Raw genomic sequence first — 25743 nt, 5'->3', positions numbered from 1 at the left:
GAATCTTTTGAGCCTAGTTAATCTAAAATTGGATAATAGTTGTCAAATAAAAACGAAAGTGTTGTATTAGCCAAACATAAAAAATTTCACGAACTAAATAAGGCCTGCCCGGCAACAGATTGAGTGAAGTTTGAAAGCTTGAAAAACCCCGATCAGAACTGAGGATTCCAATTTACAAAAAGTGCTAACAGACAGTTATGGCCACGCCGGAGTACCGGGTGCCTCACAAACAAACCCTCAACTAAAAGCCAAACATGGTAACATTCAACAACATCCTCCAACAACAACCGTGGTGCATCACGTCTTGATAAGTATGACAGTCTTGTGGAGCACCACCACCATAGTCTATAGGAGACGCCACAATTTTGTTGTTTTTGAAGACCACATCGTGTCCAGAGAGCACCTGCACAAAAATAATAAAAAAAATGATATACTCCTCAACTCTCACCTTCAAATGCAAATGGTCCAACACCTCAACAAATAACCCCTTCAAATGGTCCACCCCAGCATAGAACGAAAGTAAGTCCAGAGAAAAGGAAGCAACTGGTTGGGACATAATATGAACCAGACCAATTCCTCCTTTTCAGTTGTCTCAACTTGCCCACAAGTTTTACACAGAACAGAAGCACACCAACTCCTCCTTTTTCAGCTGTACACCACACTGAATTCTGTGGCGGTAGACCATCCATAGAAAGATCTGAATCTTTAAGGGGGACCCTGCATTAATTCCCAGATTTCCTTCAACCTTTGATTCCTGACACCACCAAAAAGTCAAGTATCTGTAAAAGGGACTTGGTGGTATATTTGCCTTGAGACTGAGACCTCCAATTCCCAAGACACCTCATTCCAATGGCTCTTGCGCAAGGAAGCAGCAACAACCCTGACGACATCGACCGCTTATCTCCATCCTCTTCATCTTTCACTTCACAGAAATTTCGCTCCTCCCCATGCTGCATAGAACTGAGATGACGTCTGCTAGAATTTATCACAAAGACAATAGAATAGATTGGTAAGCAACTGTTGTCGTAGTTAAAACTCATCAAGAACATCCGCGGTTGTACGCCCACAGCGAGAAAAAGAATAGGACAGTCAGAGAAGCATTGTTGAATAGAAGATGGGTGAGTGATATTGCACACAATCTGAATCAGGATCTGCTAAAGGAATATTTTGAGTTCTGGATGGCTATCGACCGTGTCTCTAGACAAGGCAGGTGAAGACATGATTATCTTGGGCCTTGAAAGTTCAGGTCAATACTCCAGCAAATCAGCATACATGGTTCAGTTTGCTGGCCAAGTCCAATCCCCTTTCCCAGCCTTAATCTGGAAAGCCTGGGCACCGCCAAAGTGCAAATTCTTTTTATGGCTGCTGCTAAAAAACAGACTATGGACCTCAGCACGCCTGCAACAGCGTCATTGGAAGAATAACTACTTCTACGCACTATGTGAAAGAAACCTTGAGACAACACACCACTTATTCTTTGAATGTCCCTACTCTGACTAGTTTGGCAAGCTGTATCTTCCTGGAGTTCATGTCCTAACTTGCAGCCGGCTTCATGGGAAGACAGGAGCCACCTCGAGGACTATTTCAGCCAAACCTTGACAACAGGGGAGAAGAAGGCGCATACCTTGGCAATCCTAACTCTATGGAGCATTTGGAACCGACGAAATGCAGTTGTTTTCAGGGAAGATCGAAAGACGACAACTTCACTAGTTGTGGAGATTAAGGACATGGCTCGCCAATGGTCGTTGGCAGGATGCAAAGCTCTTAGGCCTCTTATGGTTGCACATGTAACTAGTGAGTAATTAGCTAAGAACCAAAGCCCCACGCGGTCTAGGCTGCGCTGGGGAGCGCTGCTCGCGCTTGTAACCCGATGTTTCCTGCTTCTCCCCTTATTATTAATCACAAGCCGGTAAAACCGGATCTTTCAAAAAAAAAGAACATCCGCGTTAGCATCAAAGTTGTATATGCATACAAGCATCATATCACGAGGAAATCATGATCCGGATCAAAGCTAAAGTAGATTACAGGGATGAGCTTAAACCAATGGTCTCCCTGCATGCCTAGGCGTTATATATCATCAAATGAAATCTGTCCACAATTCTAAAAATCAAGCATTTCAATTCTTTGACTATTTTATTTAAGTTCGGTTTCGGTACTAACCAAACTAACCAACTGTTTTAGTCGAGACTAAAACAACAACAACAAAAAGATGTAATTCTAAAGCAAATTTTAACAACACTAGATAATAATAATTGACGGGAGAACATTAGCAATATAGTAACACAAATACACAACATTTTAAATGAGACATCACATATAAACCATAACAAAGTTATAAAATGTAAGTACATGCATTTTAGTTCTTTCAGTTAATTTCGTGAACCGAGAGTAGGAATCCAATTTTCTAATCTAGGAGCTGAGTAGGGAATCGTATCAATTTTGGTTCTTGGGTTTCAGTTAAGGCCTTGTTTAGTTCCAAAAAAATTTAGGAAATGGACACTGTAGCACTTTGTTTGTATATGACAAATATTGTCAAATTTTAGACTAACTAGGCTTTAAAGATTCGTCTCGTAAATTACAGATAAACTGTGTAACTAGTTTTTGCTTTTATTTATATTAATGCTCTATGTATATGTAACAGGGAATCTTAAAATTTTTTGGGTTTTAGAAAGGAACTAAACAAGGCCTAATTTAACCTACTCCTATGTGTGTCAGTGTGTGTGGGTGGTGGTGGTGGTGGTGGGGGGGGGGGGGGGGTTGGAGTCAAGAGTGAAAGACGACAGAAACATCTTCTCTTTAATTACCTCTTTAGGACCCAAATTTTACTCTGAAAATCTTTTTTTTTCTCACAAGTCACTCTTGCAGACTGACTTGCACTGAACTAGAATATCAAAAACAATCTCGTTGGACAGCTCGGGGATACGCCCTGCTGTTGATGTGTCTGTGCTCGTCCTCCTCTCTTCCTCTTTTGGCACGTCTTCTTCCTCTGTTGGTTCATACATACCGTTCATGCAGCGAACAAAGAAAGACTGGAGATTAGTTACGATTCGGCGTGGGTGCGTACAGATCGATATATATAGTCCGTAGACATGAATGTTCCATTTCGAATCGAACACGGACGCCGTATCGGTCTCGGAGCACAGAGAAGATTTTTTTTTTTCTTCGGTTCCTTCAACAGATGGTTCAGAGTTCCGCATCCGGACGCAGCACTAGCCGGACCTACCAAAATCTCCACCAGTTTAGTAGCAATCTGATCTAGCGAACGGATAGTAGTACCTACATACATACTCGGTATCCTGTCATCATCATCCACTTGGTAGCACGCTAAGAAGAATGCACTGCACCGCGTGGGTAAGTATCCTCTCCTTCACTATCCTCCTGCTATCGAGAATCAGAATTCATCAGAACGAAACTTTGCGGCTGTACTCGTAGTCTCGGTATGGGCAAAAAGGGCGTGGGCATGCGGCGCGCGGGGCGGCGCAGCCTGGGGTCATGGGCACGAGTTGGAGCGCTTGAGGAAGGGAGCACGGGAGTGGCCGTCGTCCTCCAGCGCCACGATCCGCAGGTGGGAGGGGTCGTCCAGGAGCATCTTGGCCACCAGGTAGCCGGCCACCGACCACGTCTGGAACTTGCGCGCCTGCTTCCCCACGTACCGCCCCGCCTTGCCGTCGTAGTACTCGGGGAAGTCGTCCTTGGCCAGCCGCTGCTCCATCAGCTCCACGGCTCTCCGCGCCAGGTGAGGGCGCCCCAGCTTCACGCTCACCGCCACCAGCAGCCACAGCAGCACTGCACGAGCACATATATATTTTTGCACATGTGGGTCAAACATATCAGATGAGCAATGCCACATGACATGATTAAAATGGATGCTGATGCAGAGTGAAGGATGCACAGATATCAACTTAATTTGTCAAATGGAATGACCATTCATAAGTATTTTGCTTCTGATTGACAACACAGCCTCCAGTTTCTACATTTATCCTTTTTACCAGCAACGCAGGTCACATTTGCATTTTGCACCCAAAGATGAAAATTCAATAAAGAAAACTAAGGTCGTATTGTTAAAATAAAGTTTAGATTGACATATAGCCAATCTCATCTACTTATTCGATTTTAAAACGAAATACCAAGTTCCTAAACCACATAATGCACAACACATCTCATGGTCATCAGCAGCCAGACCAAAAGGGCTCATGCCATAAAAAGGGGATGCTAATGCAGGGTGAGGAATGTATAGATATCAAGTCACCAAACAAAAGGACTGTTCATATTCGCAAACTCTGCTTTGTTTCAACTGAGGACATATTTCAGTACCTACATATAGTATCTTCTCTAACAGAAGTTGGCCAGTGGATTATGCAAGTACAGCTTTGCTATATGTTCATACCGACAAACAATGTTCATATTACTACCAATTTGTCAAACCCAAAAGATGAGGTTCACATCAGCAAATAACCAATCTCATTTGTTTACTCAATTGAAAATGTAATTACTTACTTCCTATAAACCATAAAATGCAAAAACAAAAAAACAAAAACACATAATTGGCAAGAATGTTTAACAACATAATGCAGTGCTAAATATCAAGTTCCTAAAGCACTCTCACCTGGCCATGAGCCTCCGTTGTGGTAGCTCCACCTGGTGTTCTTCGGGTCGCATCCAGTGACTATCTGCCATTCCTGATTTTCCATCGCAGGGTAGCAGATCTTGAGTGGCATCTCACCAATGAGTTCTTGCCAGCGCTCCTCCACAAGATCCAGTATTGCTTCAGCCTGCTCTCCAGTCGCCAATGATGATAGAATTGCAATGAAGTTGCCCAAGCAAAACCAGCGGAAATCCATCCTTGCAGGACTAACATTACCAATGAAGTATCCACCCCGGCTAGGCATGAAGTCAAATATCCAATCAGGTATCGATTCAGGTATCACATTGAACTTGTTCAAAGCTGTCTGTGAGTACTCTTCAGTCTTGTAGCGGTATATGTCATTAAGTCTTTGGAAGTCTAACCAGTAGTAACTGTGCAAATGGTAGCTCAAAGCTTGGATTCGTTTTGTGATGTGATTCACAAAGTCAGCGTCAGAGTCTTGCTTCAACAAGCTTAGGGCACATCTCATAGCCATGAAAAAGAGAGCCTGGATTTCAATTGGGTAGCCATATATGCCCTGCACAGATTTCAGTCAATAGTTCAATAAACAAGGTGCATGATAAACATGTACAACGTTCAAGACAAGCATTTAGATAACTTGCTGTTCCCAGGACCAAGAGCATCAAAATGGTTAGTAAATTTTCTAGGTTTTTCACGAGATGAATATGTAGTCTACAGGAAGCACAGCCACTGGGAATTAACAATACCTTCAATAAGAACAAAGAACACGATCAAATTAAAAAAACTAACACTTGCATAGAGAAGCTTAAGAAGTTTGACAACATGTTCGCTAACAGCAAAGCAAACTATGCTGTCATTCACAAATCACAACTACATACTTCCTGTATGTTTCCAAAACCCATACACTACACAATCCACTTACGTTCCAAGTATTTGGTCCTGATTTTAATAGCTATAACAGCATCCTATAAATGGTTCCTCCTATTGAACCCAGAGAGGAAAATATCCAAAGTATTGATATATTTTCATATAAGCTCGAGCAGTTTCAGTTATGAACGAGATGGGACTTGCAAGGATGCAATTGAACGATAAGTTTATAGTAAGACATAAGAGGTACAAGATATACAGTGTCAAACATAATAAGAAACAGAAGTAGCTAGATTGAGGTGGGCAGCCTACCATTCTTCGGTCTATCATGGAGCACCCATCAGCACAAAGCAAGGCTGGAGAAGTATCACATCCCTCTGAGAGACACAACCTGAGAATAAGGTGCATGGCCCTTTGGCAGTTAGGACTTTCAGCCAGAGAATTATCCCCTGTCCATTTGGTGTAAGCACGAAGGAGAATAATCCACCATAAGCCAGAATCTACAGGAGCAACCCTCCCAATGGCAGTTTCACCAAAATCAGCCAGTAAGCTTTCTGTCTTCTGGGTAGGATTGCGATGATGCACCTTAAAGCTTGCAGGCATCACACCCTGACCAAGCTTGAAAAGGTCAACCATCTTCTCCCTTGACTGAAGGCGTGCAGTTTCTACCAGAAAATTCTTCACTATCAAGTGTTCTCCTTTCATAAGAAAAGCCAATGCGCTAGGAATGAAATCCCTCATGAAAACCTGTCCCAATGTACGAAAAAAACATAAATCATTGCTGATCATTTTGCATGCCTAGGCACAATGAGATGTATAATTCTTGCATGAGATAGCTATAATGTATTTTTGCAGGAAGTTGATAATGTACACATGAATACTCACCATCAGGATTAGGACTACCATTTATGATAATGATAGATGCAAAACAAACAGTAATAGAAGGGTGTATAGAATAATATGAAAATAGCATGAAATCTTTAAAATTGACAGTGCCACCGCTTTAACTGGAAATAGAAAAGGTCAGTAGATCACCTGGTCATAGTTGAGTGCTGCCCCCTGAGACTTGTCTATTGCAGCAACAGTCCCAATTGGCTGGCCTCTGAAGTAAACTATTGACCTTTTGAGGGCTTCCCAAGCAGCATCTGCAATTGCATGCCTGTGTGATGCATTAGTATCTGTAGGTGTTTCTTCATGGAGCGAACACTGTGATCCTCCTCCTGGGCTTTTCTCAATGGTCTGGAGCAGACGACGAGGTTGCAGACCATTAAGTTCTATGTCAGATAAGGTCACAACACAAGATCTGTGCCTCTCAATGTGGTGCATCCTTGTCCTTTTCTCAAGTTTTGGCGGCGAATCATGGTTCTCATCATCTGTCAGTTCTGTGATCTTACTCTCTGGGAGCTTTAACTGGGGAGGAGGTTGAGTACATTGTACCATCTTTGCTAGTTTTTGAATGAGAGCTCTGGTCAACAGAATGAAAAATAAAAATAATAAGCATATGCATAAATTGTTTCAAAATCTCAAAATCAGGGCATTATACCAAAAATGCATTAAGTTCTCATGTCCCAAAACATATAAAGGAACTGTCCATTAGTTGCATACTTGCATTGCTAGCTCTTGGCACTCAAAATGAATACAGGTACATTGTGAAAAGTTTCCACATCATGAAAATTTCTATTGGAAAAATAGAAAGCACAACAGTCACACAAGGTTTAGTTGAGAAAATAGGGACAAGTAAAAACTGTAAGATCTATTTTAACTAAGCCGCCACTGGCTTTCTTTTTTTACTGAACTACAAGTAAACTAAACTACAATGGGGCAGCACCTGGCCACATATGCCTGAAAGAAAGGAAGTCCATGCAAAAAAGAACTATGTACTGCAAACAACCTATGTATATTCTAGCGGTATGATATGTCAAATACTTCTCTCACATCAAACATTTAAGTCAATACAATTTATTTTTCCTTAAGGTTGCTGAAGCCGATACAACATGCTACTGCAGTACTCTTAATTCTTGATCATACTCTCAGATTTCAATGGCAAATGGCAGGGGCGGGCCTAGGACTAGGGCCACCAGGGCCACGGCCCTAGTCGCGGTCTAAAAATTTTGGGAACAACTCTTGAGGCCTGGTTTAGTTTTTTAAACTTTTTAAGATTTTCCGTCACATCGAATATTTGGAGACATGTATGAAGTATTAAATATAGACAAAAACAAAAACTAATTGCACAGATTACCTGTAATTTGCGAGACAAATCTTTTGAGCCTAGTTAGTTCGTGTTTGGACAATAATTGTCAAATACAAACGAAAGTGCTATATTAGCAAAAACCAAAAAAATTCACCGAACTATTAATATGTGATATAGCGTGTAGTTACTCCTATGTCTATATCTGTATATTTAGGGTACATATGACCGAACGAAATGTATGTAGACGAAGTATGTGATAATACTAGACCATTTAGAGTGATATATATATTAAGTATGCATACATACATAGAGTATGTGGTTATATTTATTATATATACTAGTGGTATTTTAGTAATTATATTAAAAAAATATGGATTTCTTTGAAAAAATTTTGCGTGGTAAGATCTAGAATATGAGTATATAAATATATTCAAATCGATCAACAGTATGAACACATACGCAGTGTTACTCAATAGATTATATTTTAGACCGTAGCTTTTGGATTTTGCCCACTAAAATTTGGCCCTAGTCTTCGCTAAATCCTGGGTCCGCCACTGGCAAATGGAAACTACTAACTACAGATTATTCCTATTCCATAAATAATGACCATTAACTGAAGATAGTATACAACTTCTGGGCCAAAACTGTTACAACAATCTAGTGAATCTAGCACTTTAGAAAGCAACCCACAGAATAACAAGGCATTTCAGCTTCCTGTATAATAAAATACCCCAGTGCACATGCATTTGGCTACAAATTTCTAACGTACGGGGCCGCTTCCCAGTTCCCCCGCATCACCACCCACACCCAATTGAAACTGCACGGAATCTCCAAACCTGATAAGATCGGATGAAGCAAAAGTTCACAAGTGAAACCCCATAAATGCTGTGAGGTCTTGCTGTAGTAGTGTAGTGTAGGTGACGCACACCCAAGACTAGGTTAATAAGGATGTACACGTACAAGAAAAAAGATTGAGAATGGTAAACTTAGATTCATATTCAGGTTTTGAACGTAGAAGCACAACAATGATTAGGTTTTGGGCATCGCAGCCACAGTGCCCTCCTCATACTTGTAGATTCTAGGAACTGTGACGTTTAGCAGAATAGGAAGCAATGATATATAACCTATAATGATATACAACCTGTCACATGCACTGGCACACACATGCCATGTTAACACTTAACACTAAGTTTCAATGAAGCTGCTGAACATTAATCCCATTTATTTATACTTTCCTACTTGGAATTTGTTTTAAATAATAACCTTATGCAGCATAATCTGTACCAAATCAAAGTATCACCAACCCCCAAAAAATTGGAGTTAGCTTGTAAACAGGGGAACAAGCTGACAAATTCTTGAAGGTTTTATTGACGTATCAAAACTCAGTGACATAAGACTAGTAAGGAAATCCCAGAGCACTGAAACATACTTCCTCTGGCCCAGTCTGGAAAGTGAGGAAATCACAGAAAGTACTAGGATGCAGACACTAGGCCATAATAATGAACCTTCCTCCCGTCAGGGACATCAGAATCCAGACCACAAGCATAACCAAAGCACAATAAGCAAAGGTCCGGCTGCAAAAATCCATGAACTAGCAAATAGCATGCTGTTCAGTGATTCAGTGAATGGGATGCAAAGGTGGTAGCCATCTGTCGTTGCCCAATTGACACAACAACTAGATTCGAAAGTACGGATAGAAGCACACACATGGTACATGCATCAATCGTAAGAAAACAGGACCCTAGAAAAACTAAGGCCTTGTTTAGTTCGCAAAAATTTTCAAGATTCCCCGTCACATCGAATCTTTGGTCGCATGCATGGAGCATTAAATAAAGACAAAAATAAAAACTAATTACACAGTTTACCTGAAATTTGTGAGATGAATCTTTTGAGCCTAGTTACTCCGTAATTGGACAATGTTTATCAAATAAAAACGAAAGTGCTACAGTAGCCAAAAAACCAAAATTTTGCGAACTAAACAAGGCCTAAGTCACCAGTCTAGTGGATGTATAGGACTCAAGAAAAGCAACAATCAGAAGGGCATTTCCGCTTGCACTGGAAGCAAACACCACACCGCGCATGCTTTGGGCTACAAATCAATTTCTGACGCACGGAAGCACCATCCATGCGTGGCCACCACCCAGTGGAAAACCCCAGCAAAACCCCAATCAGATCGAACAAAGCCAAAATTTCAGAGGAACAAACCCCTCCGCTCGGCCCCGATCACCGGATAGAAGAGCGAGGAACTCCACATTCCCTAGCGATCCGTTATGTTTAGCTGAATAGGAAGCAACGATATATAACCAATCACATGCAGTGGCGCACACACACCATGTTAACACTTAACAGTTAACACTAAGTTTTGATAAATCTGCTGCACATTAATCCCATTTATTTATACTTGGAATTTGTTTTTAAGTAAGTAAATAACCTTATGCAGCATAATCTGTACCAAATCGAAGTACCACTAATCCAAAAAAGGAAGTTGCACTTAGCTTGAGAACATGGGGGAACAAGCTGGCATATTCTTAAAGGTTATATTGACGTATCAAAACTCAGTGACATAAGAACAGTAAGGAAACCCCAGAGCACTGGAACATACTTCCTCTGACCCACTAACAATATGTACAACTCTAAGTCTGGAAAGTAATGAAATCACAGAAAGTACTACGATGCAGACACTAGGCCATAAGAATGAACGATTCTGGCATCAGAGACACCAGAATTCAGACCAAAAGCACAACCAAATCACAATAAGCAAAGGTCTGGCTGCAAAATCCATAAACTAGCAGATAGCATGCTGTTCAGAATGGGATGCAAGGTGGTAGCCCCCAATTGGCACATCAACTAGATTCGACAGTATATAGATAGAAGCGCACACATGACACATGCATCAATCATCAGAAAAAACAGGACCCTAGAAAAACAAAGTCATCAGTCTAGTCGATCTGTAGGACTCGAGAAAAAGCAACAATCAAAAGGGCATTTCCGCTTGCACTGGAACCAAACACCACACCGCGTACGCGTGCTTTGGGCTACAAATTAACTTCTGACGCACGGAAGCAGCATCCACGCACGCGTGGCCACCACCCAGTGGAAAACCCCACCAAAACCCCGATCAGATCGAGCGAAGCCCAAATTTCAGCAGCGAAAATCCTTCCCTGCGGCCCCGATCACCGGATAGAAGAGCGAGGAAACCCACATTCCCCCGCGATCGGCCGCTTCCCTCCCACGGGGGCCCGGCGGGACGGCTTGGAGTTTTGGGGGGTTTTCATCGTTAGCACGCGGGGGAAATTAAAGCATCGCAGAGACCATTTCGCGGACGCGGTACGAGAGAGAGAGAGAGAGAGAGAGAGAGAGAAGGGAGGGTGAGAGGGGCGGGGGGCTTACCTCCGGCGAGCGGCGGCGGCGGCGGGCGGTGGAGGCGGGGCGCGCGAGGTGGGTTTTGCGGCTTGCGCTGCCTCCCCCTCGCCTGCGGCTTTATTGCCCTCTGCTGCTCCAAGTGAACTCCACTCCAAGTCGCGGGGGGCGACGATGGACAGGACAGCTGGACACATGCGGAGGCGTCTCAAGTACTCAAGCGGCGTGAGCTCCGGTCCTTGCCATTTCGGTGTTCCGGCCCGTTAACCCCTGAACTCGATTTGGGCCCGTGTCGGAATGAGGCTTTTTGAAATTCGAATGCATTTTTCATTTTTATAGCAAAAAACTAGAACCCTAATAAAAATGTTCCATCACAAGAAACTGAATCAAACTGATTAGCATAGTACGGTCTGTTGATGATGGTAATGCAAAGCATATAGGCATCATACGCACCACATGTGGCTGTGGCCTTCGTTTACATCGTGTTTGATTGTAACACATCCTTAACACAAATGGTCGTGTGCTCATGTACACTAACAACTTCATTGTAAGGAAGAGGAAAGATGATGATACATGTGGAGAGCACACATGGCAAAAAAAAATTTGGTCAAAATAATAATTTAAAAACTCGACATTAAGTAGCTGAAGTATATAAGAGCAAGAAGGAGATGATGTATCTGAAGCTCTAAGATCCTAATCTCAAAGTCTAGAGAGTTTGTGATTTCGCAATTGAGAATCAATGCTATAAAGAAAAATGCGAGTGTGATTGAGTATGTATGAGAGCATCCAATGTGCTCCAACATTGACTATAGGAACCAACGAAATTTCCATCGATGATCATAAGCTGTTGGAATACTTTACAAGTACAACATGGAGTTTATATCCTATAAACAAACTTAAACACCTTATATAATAACAAAATTGAGGGTCAGCCAAGTATAAAAGCTATCCATGTCATCCCTTTTAAGTGCAATTACCATTTTTTATGTAATTTATCCACATAAACGAGCCACCTTACCACTAACATTTCAATTTTTTCATGCAAGTAGTCCACATCATCCCCCTCTATGTGCAAAAATTATATATATTATTTGCACTAAATCCAATTACTATTTTCAATCTCAATCTCAATAGGCAACCTATCCATGCCATGCTATTTGTTGGCAACCACATTCTCCTATAATGTGATCCAATATTAAATACTCTTGTTGGCAACCACATTCTCCTATAATGTGACCCAATATTAAATCCTCTTTTTTAGTGGATTCTTGCATTAGGTTGCTTAGTTTCGACTAGCTAGATCTGATGCAATAACGCAAATACAATAATTTTATTTCTAACAAAATCTAGTTGCAACATGCAGACATCATACTAGTGTGGTAGGAATATCTGGTGTTTAATTAGATGAGATTACACCATGGTGCTAATTAGATGAGATTACACCATGGTGGTATGGTGATAGTATGAATGGCACTATTGTTTCGGCTCCTAGATAGAGAAGGTATCGGACGGCAGGTCAGACGAATAGTGCCATAGTGGTGTTGGGTGCAAGGAAATGCAGTGGTGTTGATCATCTGGTGGAATATACCAACAGGCTTTACGTACCCCTGGAATATGGAATTTACTACGTACCCAAATTTCCGATGATTACTAAATCCCAGTCGCTTGTATCCATGACCCTATCAGAAGATGGATTCAGCATATAAACATGTACTCCAGTGGACATAAGAGAAGAAGAGGTTCATCATGTCTGACTGTCTCAGGCCTGAAGAAAGGAAATAAAGGGGCCAAACAAGTGATAGGGCCATAGGGGCAACAACTGATTGAGACGCTGATAAAGTTAGCCATACACTCAAGCTGCTGGGATCAAGTGAGGCTAGCAATGCAAGGTTATTGAGGACTTGTATCTCTCTCTCAAGACTAGAATATACAAACTAGCTAGTTTGGTCAGGTGAACATCGTCTAGCGTCAGGATCGGAGCACAACCGTGGATCCATTTCGTTCTTCCACTCCACATAAATCATCTACAGAAACTTGTCATGATAGCAGAAAACAGTGACTTGGTAGATGAGTTCGTTTCCTATGGCCTGTAGCCTCTGTAATCATAGTGAGTAGGGTTTCTCCAATGGCCATGGGGTGTCTGTTCTTCGTATTGCCATGGCAGGTATTCCCGGCTTGTTGCGATGGCACGTGGAGAGTGCAGAAACCTTGAGCCAACATGTGGAGAGTTTAAAAGACCTGGGTCAGCCCCCTCACTGTTGTAGTAACTGCTCCTGGATGGTGGCGCTCTGTCACCTGATATAACCTCCTGCAGCAATCACAATGAGCAGTGTGTTCATCAACACAGGATTACAGTAACTGGAAATTCATCTCTATAAGATAACTTTATGTCCCCTTTCAAAAAAAAAAGATAACATTATGTCTGTAGTACTCATGCTTTTGCGATTAGCCTCTATTGGGTCACAATGTCGTAGACAAAGTCACAAACAGTTCAACTGTGCATGTTCTCCACTTTCATGGTAATCTATCAGGTGTCTTAAAGTGTAGTGTGTTTTCTAGTTTCATGGTAATCTATCAGGTGTCTTAAAGTGTAGTGTGTTTTCTAGTTTCATGGTAATCTATCGGTTGTTTGTGTTAAGATTCGAGCTAGGGAGATACTTGAGATCAGGTTAAAACCATCACCAAGTGTAAAAACAGACTTAGACAGGAAAATAGATTTCTCCAATCCCTTATATTACTTTCAGGATGAAATTAACTAGCTTAGTCTAACAGATCGTATTTGTATTCTTTGCAATAGACAAATCAAATGTGATAAACGCCTGAAATCTTAAAACATTTTTTTACTATAATCTTAACCCACAAACTTACTAGATAACCTGAGTTCTTGGACTCTAATGGTGCTACATTATCATCCATATAGATAACCTGAGTTCTTGGACTCCAGTGGTGCTACATTATCATCCATATAGCATCCTAGTTTAACTCAGCAACCAAGTACAAGACTAGATGCAAGATCACCTGTACGAGTTGATGTGCAGTTTGAACTTGTGAAGGAGTGCCTTCAATCATAACTTGAACCTCTTGATAATCTCCAATCTCCTCAAGAGCCACAACTGCTCCACTAACAGAACGAATGTATTCAATGTTTTCTCCCCTCACACCAATTACGTCTTCTGCATATGCCAGTGGGACTTGCATTGTCCGTGTAATCTGAAAGCCAAAATGTTATGTAAGTCAGCACAAGTGTCATTGTTGCAAAAGATGATTCCTGCAGATAGTGCTTAAACTTAACAAAAGAAACCTGGATATGATAGCTCATAACTTCAACCAAATTAGACAAACAAGATGAAAAACTATTTCAACTATAGCTATGGGGATAAGACCTTTGTTATTAGCGAATCAGTTGGTTGGCTCAGATCTCGAGAGTATGGGTCATGAAAAGATGGATCACGTCCATATAAGAATCTACTGCCTTTTGGGTTAGCACGACTCTGCTGATCAGACAACAAAAACATGGAAAATCAGATGCAAAGAAAAATGGATATAACCTTTGTAATTTGAATGAAACCAGCAGGAAGCTGACAAAACATCTGGGCTGCAGCTACTAGCTATAGGCTATAGCACACACCTGTATCATTAAGGAATCAGTTGCATGGTGTGGACCGCAAAAAGATGGATCATGTCCATACAGAAGTCTACTGCTTATTGGGTCACCATGACTGCGTTGATCAGACAACAAAAAATCCTGGTTCACAGCAAGAGGATAATTAGAAGCATCCTGTGGTTGAACTACTTCTTGGTTCTGCAAATAAGAAAAACAACTTCAATTCATTAGATCACCAATGCTACAACATTTAGGCATAAGAGAGCAGGAGAAATAAAACTAGGATTACCTTCCTTTCAAAAAGATGAAGCACACCATGATCAACTAAGAACTTCCGGAGAAGTTCAAGCACTGATTTTAGTGCATTCAGAACCTTGAGGGAAGCACCACGTATCTCAACAATTCTTTCATCCACTGTCTCATGACTCAAAAGCTCATCTAGAAGAAACGGATGCAATTGCAAATGTCACACGTGGACTATGGAATTGGAAGTCTATATATTAACATAAATCTCGGAATAAGTAAATAGAAGACATTCAAGGGCATGGAGTTCACGATTTCAGCCCTTTATTAGAAGACTGTAAATTAAGAGAACAGTAAAAGGCACCCAGATTCGAAAATAAAAATTTTTTTACTATGGTTTGTATTTTTTTGTTTGACTTATTAGTCACTACTAATCAAATTAATTAAGAGAAGAATAACAATATTTTCTTAAAATAGGAGACATTCATGTAAATAGGGCTAGTGCACGTTCCGATAGAAGGTTGGGCACTAGTTTTCCTTAGAAAAAAGTCGGGTCCAGACTCTGTAGAAAGTTACACAGAAAATTGTATAAATCTTAACAACATATAATAAACCCTTAATTATGGGTGAGTGTAATTTAGCAAAAGTGAGACAAAAAATGCATTATGCACATTTTTTAATCAAAAGTTGAAAGGACCGATGGTGAAGTATATTTGAGGGAAATAATCCTAAGCGGAAGACATAGGGCTGCAAGAATGAAGCGTAACATTATCACGTCATAGGTAACAAAGAGAAAACAGTAAACTAAAATTAATTTGACTACACATACGACATATCCTAGCTAATCAGCCAATAATGAATGCAACCTTTTAATTGAACGATTTGGATGGAGTTGCTTAACAACATACCTTCGTCTCTAATCCTTACAGTAGTACCTGTACTTTCTTCAATTGACTTAATTGTGACTCCTTGCTTGCCAATTAAGTGGACAGCTTGTTCAAAAGGAACTAATAATCTAACAGAACAAATGTCTGATGCAGAAGCAGATAAGGTTCCATCAGAATTGATCTCTTCTATCTCGTTTATATGCTTGAAGATCTTAATTGCAGCATTCATCGCAGGTGACATCTCTGCTTCAACTTCTTCTTTTGCAGATACTAAAACCTAAATAAAGGCAAGAAAACAAATAAAATAGTGTTACTGCAACTTTTTTCTGGGCACAAATAACATTTGTAGTGACCTCATTTGAAATTATGATATGCGCCGTACCACCTGTACATGTTAGTATGTTACATTAGTTATGTATACCACGTTTTCTACCCAATACATGGTTAAGATCTTTTGTTCCAATGCTTGCAACAAAGAATGAGAATAAAACAGCAATTCAAAGCAAAGCATGAACCATGATTTCTACTGACAACAATGTAGCTTTGTAAAGTAGCTAAGCGAAAAGTCCAAAATAACATAACTCTAACATTAGTGTATAATAAGGTTGATAGCATAAAATAGCATACAGAAAACAATTTCACAGTTATGAATTGAGGCTTGAACCACATAAAGATTGATAAACAAAACGAGCAAAATGCAACAGTAACATGACTGATTACGCAGTTACAGCATGTCTGGCAAACACATTGCAGAACACAGCAGGTATGGTTTATGTCTCCACTCTCCAGAGCAAACTGCAATGACCCCAATTGGCAGGCACAGCTCCCAGAGCAACCCAATTTCTTATTAACATAATGAGGTGAGACTGCATCAAGGCATGTTTCACGTGCGCATACTCAAATAAACAATTGAACAAGCCGATTAAAACACTGCTTTGCTTGGTAGCTTCACACATCAGTACATCGCCTTCATTAACGGCTGCTAGGTGCCGAGGTTCCGACTCCAGAGTCATAAATATAAACCATTTAGAAACCTGTAGCTGGAACGAAACAAATTTTGCGGAGGGAAAAGGAGCGGGAGTCTTAGGCCTCGTTTAGATCCAAAAAGTTTTTGGATTTTGACACTGTAGCACTTTTGTTTTTATTTGATAATTACTGTTCAATTATAGACTAACTAGATTCAAAAGATTCATCTCACGATTTACACGCAAGCTGTGCAATTATTTTTTATTTTTGTTTATATTTAATGCTTCATGCATATGTCGGAAGATTCGATGTAACACGTAATCTTGAAATTTTTTTATTTAAACGAGGCCTTACTATCCGGCAGGCGGCGCCGAGCGGGGCGTCGAGGACGCGGATGCGGGCGCGGGTCTCGTCGCAGAGGCGCTTGATGGTCTCGCCGCGGCGGCCGATGACGCCGCCGACCTTGTCCGTGGGCACCACCAGCCGGAACACGTTCGTGCCGGGCCACCGCGGCCTCGCATCAGAGTCCCCATCGCCCTTCTTCTCCGCCTCCACCGCGGTGATCGGAGCCGGCTGCTGCTCCGGCGGCACGGCCCAGGCGGGGGCGGGGAATGGGATCGGCGGCGGTGGCGGCTCGAGCGCTGCCGGGCGCTTCGGCTCCCGCTCCGCCTCCGAGTCGGAGGAGGACGTGAACCACGGCTCCACCTCCTCCGGGTCCTCCTCCTCCTCGTCGAAGTCGATCTCAGCCTCCTCCTCCTCCTCCTCCTCACACGGGCGCGGCGGCGAAGGTGGTTCCATGGCCGAGTGGGGTTTTGAGGACGCGGCGGAGCGAGGCGAGTGCGAGCAGAGCAACCGCTTTTGGGGGTTTTCCGGCTGGGTTGGCCGTTGGGTGTGGACTCGGAATAATTTGCTACTGGTCCATTCCGTAACATAGATGAGTTTGATTGGTCCGTGCCCAAAATTCGGTCGTCACAATTTAGGCAAGTCAAATTTTTGGTTTGTTTGGTTTAATCCTAAAATCTATCAATACCTCACATTTAGCATGTTAAATCCACGGCAAGTATTTTTGTCTAAGTTTTGTCAGCTTTATCTTACTAAATTTTTTTTGAGTGAAATCTTACCAAATCTTGGATATGATAATTTTTGGTAGCCAACCACCCATCATTAGATATTTAGGCCTCATTTTGTAGAGCTTCTACGGCTCCTCTCTAACACATCATTGTTCACAGAGAGCTCTTCCAAATAGGGCCTTAGATTCATTGTAAAATACTTTCTTCGTTTCAAATTATAAACCATTTTGACTTTATTCATTTTGCTATGTATCTAGATACATAATAAAATGAATGAACCAAAAGAATCAGTTTTCCATTCCCACATTTGAGAATTTGACCGGTAATTTCTTAGATGATATATTAAAAAAAAGCTTTAAATTTATTAGGTTTTGCAAATACTTTTGAAAACTAATTCTACATATATGTTGCATGCCCTCAAACTAAGGCCTTGTTTAGATCCAAAATTTTTTTGGATTTTGACACTGTAGCACTTTCGTTTTTATTTGACAAACATTATCCAATCATAAAGTAATTAGGCTTAAAAGATTAGTCTCGTCATTTACAGGCAAACTGTGCAATTAGTTATCTTTTTTATAAATATTTAATGTTCAATGCATGTGCTGCAAGATTCGATGTGATGGGGAATCTTGTAAAGTTTTGGGGTTTTGGGTGCATCTAAACAAGGCCTAAATTCATTTTAACTTTAAAAGCTATAGATGTTAGTAACTTTTATTTAAGATTTGACATATTACTTATATTTCGGTATCACGTGATTTGACAAAAATGAACTTAACAATAACTTAAACTCTTTTCATTTAAGATGATATCTATATTTAAAATTTGTTAAATGGCCCTTTTGTGTAAGTATGTTGGCTGCACAAAACTGTTAAATGGCTCTCGGTGTAATCCAGTTGGCCACAACTGTTAACGGGCCCTAGCTTTGATAGGACCGGCATCGGTGCCAACTACATCACCCACCTACAATTCAACAACAAAGAAACTAGACGAGTACAAGCAAAATACACACATTGCAAGACAAATCCTTGTGGAACCATAACACTAGTTCGGCATAAAAAAGGGAAAAATATCCTCACTAATCTGACTAGCGTTCGGAGCGTCTAAGGAACCAGTAGGGACCACCATAGTCACTGTGGCGGTCGTCGCGGAGCTCAGCTCAGGAGGAGGGAACGAGGAAGAGGAGGATGACGGTGGGGAATGAACACGAGCAGATACCGATGGGATACGACAGGGATGTCTTTTCCCTTCCCGATCCACCATGGGAGGTCTCACATTCCACGAAAGGATAGATAAATCTTCATTCATTTGGAGACTTATTAAACTTCATCATAGCATAGCCCACTGGCCTATAGATCACAAACTTCATCATAGCATGGCCCACTAGCCTACAGATCACTCGGTACAAGACGAAGACAGTGGGACAGGGCTGCCCCGGGCTACATCCCACTCCCTGACTTACTATAACTCCTGACTCACTACCACGATTACATCTCTCTCGCCAAACTGCTACCTTGCACCTTGCTAAGAACACCCACACATTTTGCAGGAGCCAGCCCTTTATAGTGACAGGGTAAGCTACGAAAACAACGGTCCTCACTAGACTAGCACTACTAGAAATAAGAACTTCCACTAAGACGATACAACTGATACAATTGATCATGATAACTAAAGGGCAATCCGACACCCCACATCCTCCAGTCAAACAGCTACCTCCTCGGCCCCTGCCATCTCATGCTCTGCTGCAAGCTGCGCCGCTGCTGCGAGTGCCGGTCCACTGTCCAAAGATGTTAGCATACGCATTGCCTTGACCCGCTGCTCAGTCATAGGCGCATCAAAGGATCTGATGTAAGCCTCCAATGCCTGCTCACCAATGGGCTCAGAAGGCCCAACCATGTCGAAGGCTCTGATCAGGCGGTCCGTGGCTCTCCTAGAAACTGGCACTGAGTTGTTTAGCGCCTGCTGCCTGGTGCTCTTCCTGGTGGCCTCTTGCCTTACTGTTTTGCCATTGGCCACCTTCTCCATTGCTTTGCTCGGCAGAGGAGCCTCTAACAGTGGCTGTGCACATGGCACAAAGATGCTATCCACGACAGCGTTCCTCCGCTCCTCCAAGATCATGCTGGTCACCTGCTCAGTGGTCGCTGTCTCCCTCTGCTGCCCCCGATCTCCTAGGTCAGCTGGACCCCTGGACCGAAATGTACCACATTGTTGTAGCCCAGCGCTGCTGCCTCCTCATTCAGCTCTGCAACTTTCCCCCACAGGGCGGACACCGGGGTGTAAGTTGGTGAGCCCTGAACCTCGTCACACAGGGATGGAGGTGGGGAGAAGGATAATGGCTCATCCACCATCTTGCGGCACCAGGCGGAGGCCTCCCCGAGCATTGGGTCCTCGCCCAAGGAGGTCCTCGAAACCGCAGCTCCTCAAATGTCATCACCGCAGAAATCCTTGTAGAAATCCATCATGGGGTTTGGGTGCAACGCCGGTGGTGATGGGGCACCTTCGGCCACTCTCCCCTCAAAAATGTGAATTAAGATTCGTATCCAAGAGGAGAGAGATAATTTTTTATTATCTTTCTCCTGGGCATGAATCTCAGAGCAAATTATGTGGTTCGCATTGCGAAGACATATGTTTTTAAAGACAAATAAACTGCGTTATATATGAGAAGCGTCATGAATCATGATGCGCATATCTGTACGTAGATACATATATCGATCCGTCGTGCACTCGTGCTCGCAACAGCTGCTTCTGCACTCGCAGCACAAAAAGTCACGGCCGGGCTTACATACACGCATATATGCATGAGAGTAGTACACGCAAACGATCGAACGCGTTGATTGAACAGACAGCGCGAATTTGTTTTTAGCACTCCACGCACGCACACCCCACGCATGTACAAAGGCTCGAAACAAATGAAAAGAATATATATCATGCGTGTCGACGTGTGTTCTGCCGTACGACGACCCTCTATGCATCTCCGAAGTCGTCATTGGGCGGTCGTCATGATTTGTACCACCGCTCTCCGATGATGATGACGACTCTCGACGACGGGCACGGCGGAGCCGCCGGCGGCAGCGGCGGCGGCGGCACTGCCCTTCTCCGCCTTGGTCGCCGCTGCGCCGTCGTAGTCGTCTTCGGAGACGGCGGGGGACGGCGGCATCAGCGGCAGCGCCACGACGGCGGGGTCATCGGCCATGACGATGTGGCACTCGAGCGCGGCGCAGTAGCGGGCGAAGGTGTCCGGGTCGACGTTGAGGCGGAAGCGGAGCGCGAAGAGGAGACGCAGCTCCAGCGCGTTCATCTCCGACACCTCCACGCCGCCCACACGCGCGAAGTAGGCGTTGTTGTAGTGCCTGCACACGTGTCATGCATGGAGAAATTAATGAGAAGCATGCAAAATGAGTACTCAATCCATCTCAAATTACAAGACCTTTAATTTTTTTTAATATAAAATTTAGTCATTCGTCCTATTCAAAATTTTAAATAAAAAAATATTAATTCTTTTGTCATGTTGTTTGGACTGAAGGCACCTCCGGTGTTCAGTTCGATCCGAACCCGACTGATCGGACTTGGAAAAAAACAGGCGGTTCGATAGCTCCAACTTTAACTCTCACCTCCTTCAATCAATGCATTGTATCTCAGTGACTAATAAGTTTTTTTATTCCCTGTGTCCGAACCATGTTTGAACGTCGAATGTGGAATCGATTTCTACCCTCATTTCTCTCTCCCCATGGTTCGATGTGATAGTACAGTACTGGATCGCTGCGCTCTACTCCCTCCGTCCCAAAAAGAGTGTTGTTTTAGGTTTTTGTGCTACAAGTTTGACTCGATTTGTAGAAAATATATACAATATTTATATCTCTAAATAAATTTGTTAAAAACTAGACTTAAAGATCTTTCCAATGATACTAATTATGTACTATAAATACTAATATTCTTTACTATATATTTAGTTAAAGTTATTTCTCGGGAAACGAAAACGACACTTATTTTGGAACGGAGGGAGTAAGCAACAAGACAGTAGACAGATGCATATATACTACGGCCTTGTTTAGTTCCAAAAAATTTTGCAAAATCTTACACTGTAGCATTTTCGTTTGTATTTGACAAATATTATCCAATCATGGACTAACTAGGCTCAATAGATTCGTCTCGTCAATTCCGACCAAACTGTGCAATTAATTTTTATTTTCGTCTATATTTAATACTGCATGCATGTGTCTAAAGATTCGATGTGATAAAGAATCTGAAAAATTTTGCAAATTTTTCTGGTAACTAATTTGTGCTGCGCGATGATTGATGGAATTATGCAGGACAGGAACATGATCTATGGTGGGTTTGCATTTTTGGTACGTTTAGGCCTTGTTTACTTTAAAAATTTTTGCAAAATATGAATAGTACTACTTTCGTTAGTATGTGACAAATATTATTCAATTATAGACTAAGGCCCTGTTTAGTTCCCCACCAAAAAATTTTCATCCATCCCATCGAATCTTTGGACATATGCATGGAACATTAAATGTAGATAAAAAAATAAACTAATTACACAGTTTAGTTGAGAATCACGAGACGAATCTTTTAAGCCTAGTTACTCCATGATTAGCCTTAAGTGCTACAGTAACCCACATATGCTAATGACAGATTAATTATGCTTAATAAATTTGTCTTGCAGTTTCCTAACGAGCTATGTAATTTGTTTTTTTATTAGTTTCTAAAAACTCCTCCCGACATCCTTCCGACACATCTGATGTGACACCCAAAAAATTTTCATCCCCAATCTAAACAGGCCCTAAGGTCTTGTTTAGTTCTCAAAAAATTTCAAGATTCTCCATCACATCGAATCTTACGGCACATGCATGAAGTATTAAATTTAGACAAAAATCAAAACTAGTTACACAATTTGCTTGTAAATCGTGAGATAAATCTTTTGACTCTAAGTAGTATATGATTGGACAATATTTGCCACAAACAAACGAAAGTGCTACAGTACCCAAAATCCAATTTTTTTGTCAACTAAACAAGGCCTAACTAGGCTTAAAAGATTCGTCTCATCAATTCCCACCAAACTGTGCAATTAGTTTTTATTTTCGTCTGTATTTAATACTTCATGCATACGTCTAAAGATTTGATGTGACGGAAAATCTGAAAAATTTTGTAAATTTTTTTGAGAACTAAACAAGACCAGTTTCTGCATTTTGTTTTGGATTTGAAGTTTCCCTTTTTTTCTCTCTGGGTAGGTGAGCGAATCGAGTGGGCAATTTGGGCATGCATTGAGATGGGGATCCGGACAGCGAGCGAGAGAGCAACGACGACGACGACGACGACGACACGAGCTAGCCTGCCTGGCGAGTGAGAGCGAGCTGGAGGGACGTCCCAACTGACGACCACGACACATGCACCTACCGCTACCGGCTGTCACATGTTGTTTAGTTATAGCAGGTCAGGATGCAGAAATGGCTGTGCTACCTGCTCGCCCGGAGGTAAATGCGAATGATCAATAGGATAGGACCATTTTTATATATAATTGAACATACGTTTTGCATGCATGTGACTACTGGGACAGGGTAGCCGGGCCATTATATATATACTACAGTAGTATATACTGGGGCTGGGCCGGGTACATGCATGTATACAGCATGTATACCGGTTGTATATATATGGTTCCAGATAAATACAGTTGGAATTGGAATTTTCTACTCTGTTTAGCATATCATCACGGCTGTTAACCAATGAAAACCTACTGAATTGGTTGACAGGTCAGGGTAGCAGGTAGCTTATAGCTAGTGGGTGGTGAGGTCTTGTTTAGTTTCTAAAAACATTTACAAAAAATTCAGTCCGTCTGCATGTATGAAATATTAAATATAGATAAAAATAATAATTAATTATATATTTTACCTGTAATTTGCAAGGTAAATTTTTTAGCCTAATTAGTGTATGATTAAATAATATTTATCAAATACAAACGAAAATACTACGGTATCTATTTTGTAAAATTTTTTGAAACTAACAAAGGCCGGTCCATGACACCATGCTGGCTCGCATTGCTCGCTCTACGACTCTGCTCCTCTATCTACATCTCTTTTTTGGCGGGAAATGTTTATCCAAGGTGGTAGACCGCAGGAAGAGGGAGGACACTAATCGCCGGCAGGGCAGTGCTCTGCTACCGTTAGTCCGCTACTACTACGGTTATTTAGTCAACTCTGGCATAGCTGTATCTGTATAGCTGGATTTAGTTAATCGTCCTACGGTTATGTTGAGCGTCAACTCTTCACATTGGCCACTGCAAAGCTGGATCTAATTATTCAGTGGCCGCGACTAGCCGTGGCGTACTGCGTGGTACGTGCTCCTCAATTTCACAGCTGAGCTCGGGGAAATGCAAGCTGATTACTACTAGTAGTATTAACAGCCAGCTACCGATCGATCCAAAGATGAGCACTGACCGAGCACGCAATGGAGACGAACACATGCATGAGCATGATTGATCCTGACCAAATTAAAGGCCACTGCAGATAGATAGATAGATAGATGCATGCTCGACTCACCTGTCGTCCATGAACTTGGCGGCGACCAAGACGGAGGTGATGAGGAGGCGATGGACGGTATACGAGTCGATGCCAACCACCGCCGCGGCCTCCTGTCCGCCGCCGCCCTCCTCATCGTCGGCATCCCGTCCCCGCGCGAGGCGGTCGAGGTAGACGTAGGCGACGACGAAGCAGGCGGGGCTGCACCCGGCGTACCGGTATATCCGCTCCACGTACCGCCGCACGGGGATCCCCGGGAGCGCGCGGCCCCTGAACACCACCACCTCCGCCGACGACGCCGCGGCAGCAGCGCCCTCGGCGTCGCCGCGCTCCGCCGCGCGCTCCAGCAGCCCCGCCAGGACGGACACCACCCGTGGCGCGGCCGCGGCTTTATTCCTGCTGCTCCGCGGCGACGGCGACGGTGGCTCCATGGCGCGCGCGGGCGGGGTAAGGGAGGGAGTGGGTGTTTCTGGTGTTCCAGGCGAAGGGATGAGCGAGTGCCGGCTGCCGGGGACGGGGAGTAGAAGATCGAGGCTGGCTGGTGGCTGGTGGCTGGTGGCGTGGTGCGCTGGCAATGGCAGGGCGACAGCCGACCGACCGGCCGCGACGTTTGCTCGCCGACAAGGGTGAGGGGAGCTGTTCTCGTGTTGGGGGTTTTCCGCTTCTGTATTGCGGAGGCGTAAACTCAAGGATAACGCCCCTTTGGTTTGATGATGAGGGAGAGAAGCTCCTCTGATCTCGCTGCTGTTGATGATCATGCATGGATTTATTTTTATATGTTGTGTAAGTGTAGTGTCCCGTGTCCGCAAGGCTGCTGCAAACATGATGTTCTCTCTCGCGGACGCGAGTCGCGCTCGCGCGTGCTTCAACAAGGACCCGACCCGCAATGGAAAACAAAGCCGAAAGAGACCCCGAACGCGAGCGAGCGCCTGCTGATGCTGTTGTTAAACAAAGCAGAGCCAGGAGCCGACATGTAGGTGCACGAGTATTTGCTATCTGCAGGCTTCTTTGGCCTGTGTCGGTCCAACGTCCAACTCGATCTTTACTGACGCATTGACCATTGAGGGGGAAAAAAAAAGAGGTGGCTTCGCTTGACCATTGAGTGATAAAAAAAAGAGGTGGCTTTCTTGGCTTCCTGTCCTGCGGGCGGATTTGGGGGATTACTGTATGTGCACGCGTTTGAACAATAGCCAGCCTGGACTAGATATCCGGGAGAGAGAGAGAGAGAGTGGGACTACTAGTACCGCAATTCGGTCCACATCGACGAGCGTGCGATGTGATGAGGCAGCCACCACCACCCACCGGTCGACGACAGGAACGACAGTACGCCACGGCAGCGCGCGCGTCGGTCTCACTCGTCCCCGCCGCCGGGCCGCGCCCCGTCATCTGCTCCCACGGGCCCTTCGCTCGTCACGGCAGCGGCGGGCGGCGGCA

General features: G+C 43.1%; 3 protein-coding genes across 6 annotated transcripts; all 3 read right to left on the bottom strand.

Annotated features, from left to right (window-relative positions):
• LOC8055070 (probable alkaline/neutral invertase F) lies at nucleotides 3125-11177 on the bottom strand. Its single transcript, XM_002451407.2, has 5 exons — nucleotides 11055-11177; nucleotides 6509-6938; nucleotides 5786-6220; nucleotides 4607-5162; nucleotides 3125-3786 (listed from the first exon to the last, which is right to left on the bottom strand). The coding sequence occupies exons 2-5, from the start codon at nucleotides 6911-6913 to the stop codon at nucleotides 3491-3493; spliced, it is 1692 nt and encodes a 563-aa protein (XP_002451452.1). The 5' UTR covers nucleotides 6914-6938; nucleotides 11055-11177; the 3' UTR covers nucleotides 3125-3490.
• Nucleotides 12719-17802, bottom strand: LOC8055069 (RNA-binding KH domain-containing protein PEPPER). 4 transcript variants are annotated; one of them, XM_021458759.1, is made up of 7 exons: nucleotides 17079-17802; nucleotides 15780-16035; nucleotides 14918-15066; nucleotides 14653-14769; nucleotides 14408-14518; nucleotides 14043-14234; nucleotides 12719-13332 (listed from the first exon to the last, which is right to left on the bottom strand). In XM_021458759.1, exons 1-7 carry the CDS (start codon nucleotides 17520-17522, stop codon nucleotides 13105-13107), a joined length of 1497 nt encoding a protein of 498 aa, XP_021314434.1. In that variant the 5' UTR covers nucleotides 17523-17802; the 3' UTR covers nucleotides 12719-13104. The 4 variants fall into 4 exon arrangements, with proteins under 4 accessions (XP_021314434.1, XP_021314432.1, XP_021314433.1 ...); XM_021458757.1 differs by having other exon boundaries at nucleotides 14653-14826; nucleotides 17079-17801; XM_021458758.1 differs by having other exon boundaries at nucleotides 14408-14515; nucleotides 14653-14826; nucleotides 17079-17800.
• Nucleotides 20420-25143, bottom strand: LOC8055068 (cyclin-P1-1). The gene is made up of 2 exons (XM_002451405.2): nucleotides 24331-25143; nucleotides 20420-21141 (listed from the first exon to the last, which is right to left on the bottom strand). Exons 1-2 carry the CDS (start codon nucleotides 25131-25133, stop codon nucleotides 20775-20777), a joined length of 1170 nt encoding a protein of 389 aa, XP_002451450.2. The 5' UTR covers nucleotides 25134-25143; the 3' UTR covers nucleotides 20420-20774.

Source organism: Sorghum bicolor, chromosome 4 (genome assembly GCF_000003195.3).
Source record: "Sorghum bicolor cultivar BTx623 chromosome 4, Sorghum_bicolor_NCBIv3, whole genome shotgun sequence".
In the NCBI taxonomy this organism is placed as follows: Eukaryota; Viridiplantae; Streptophyta; class Magnoliopsida; order Poales; family Poaceae; genus Sorghum; species Sorghum bicolor.
Note: the sequence above shows the minus strand (reverse complement) of the source record. Positions and strands in the feature narration are given on the sequence as shown.

What these genes read in the sequence shown, in the direction of transcription:
- LOC8055070 (XM_002451407.2), bottom strand. Translation starts at nt 6,913, where the DNA reads ATGGTACAATGTACTCAACCTCCTCCCCAGTTAAAGCTCCCAGAGAGT. An exon ending in CCATGATAGACCGAAGAATG is followed by an intron (nt 5,163 to 5,785) that starts GTAGGCTGCCCA and finishes AAATCTGTGCAG; the next exon opens with GGCATATATGGCTACCCAAT. An exon ending in CAACGGAGGCTCATGGCCAG is followed by an intron (nt 3,787 to 4,606) that starts GTGAGAGTGCTT and finishes GTGCTCGTGCAG; the next exon opens with TGCTGCTGTGGCTGCTGGTG.
- LOC8055069 (XM_021458757.1), bottom strand. Translation starts at nt 17,522, where the DNA reads ATGGAACCACCTTCGCCGCCGCGCCCGTGTGAGGAGGAGGAGGAGGAG. An exon ending in CTGATTCGCTAATAACAAAG is followed by an intron (nt 14,235 to 14,407) that starts GTCTTATCCCCA and finishes TTTGGCTTTCAG; the next exon opens with ATTACACGGACAATGCAAGT. An exon ending in CTGCACATCAACTCGTACAG is followed by an intron (nt 13,333 to 14,042) that starts GTGATCTTGCAT and finishes TGATTGCTGCAG; the next exon opens with GAGGTTATATCAGGTGACAG.
- LOC8055068 (XM_002451405.2), bottom strand. Translation starts at nt 25,133, where the DNA reads ATGTTTGCAGCAGCCTTGCGGACACGGGACACTACACTTACACAACAT. An exon ending in GCCAAGTTCATGGACGACAG is followed by an intron (nt 21,142 to 24,330) that starts GTGAGTCGAGCA and finishes ACACGTGTGCAG; the next exon opens with GCACTACAACAACGCCTACT.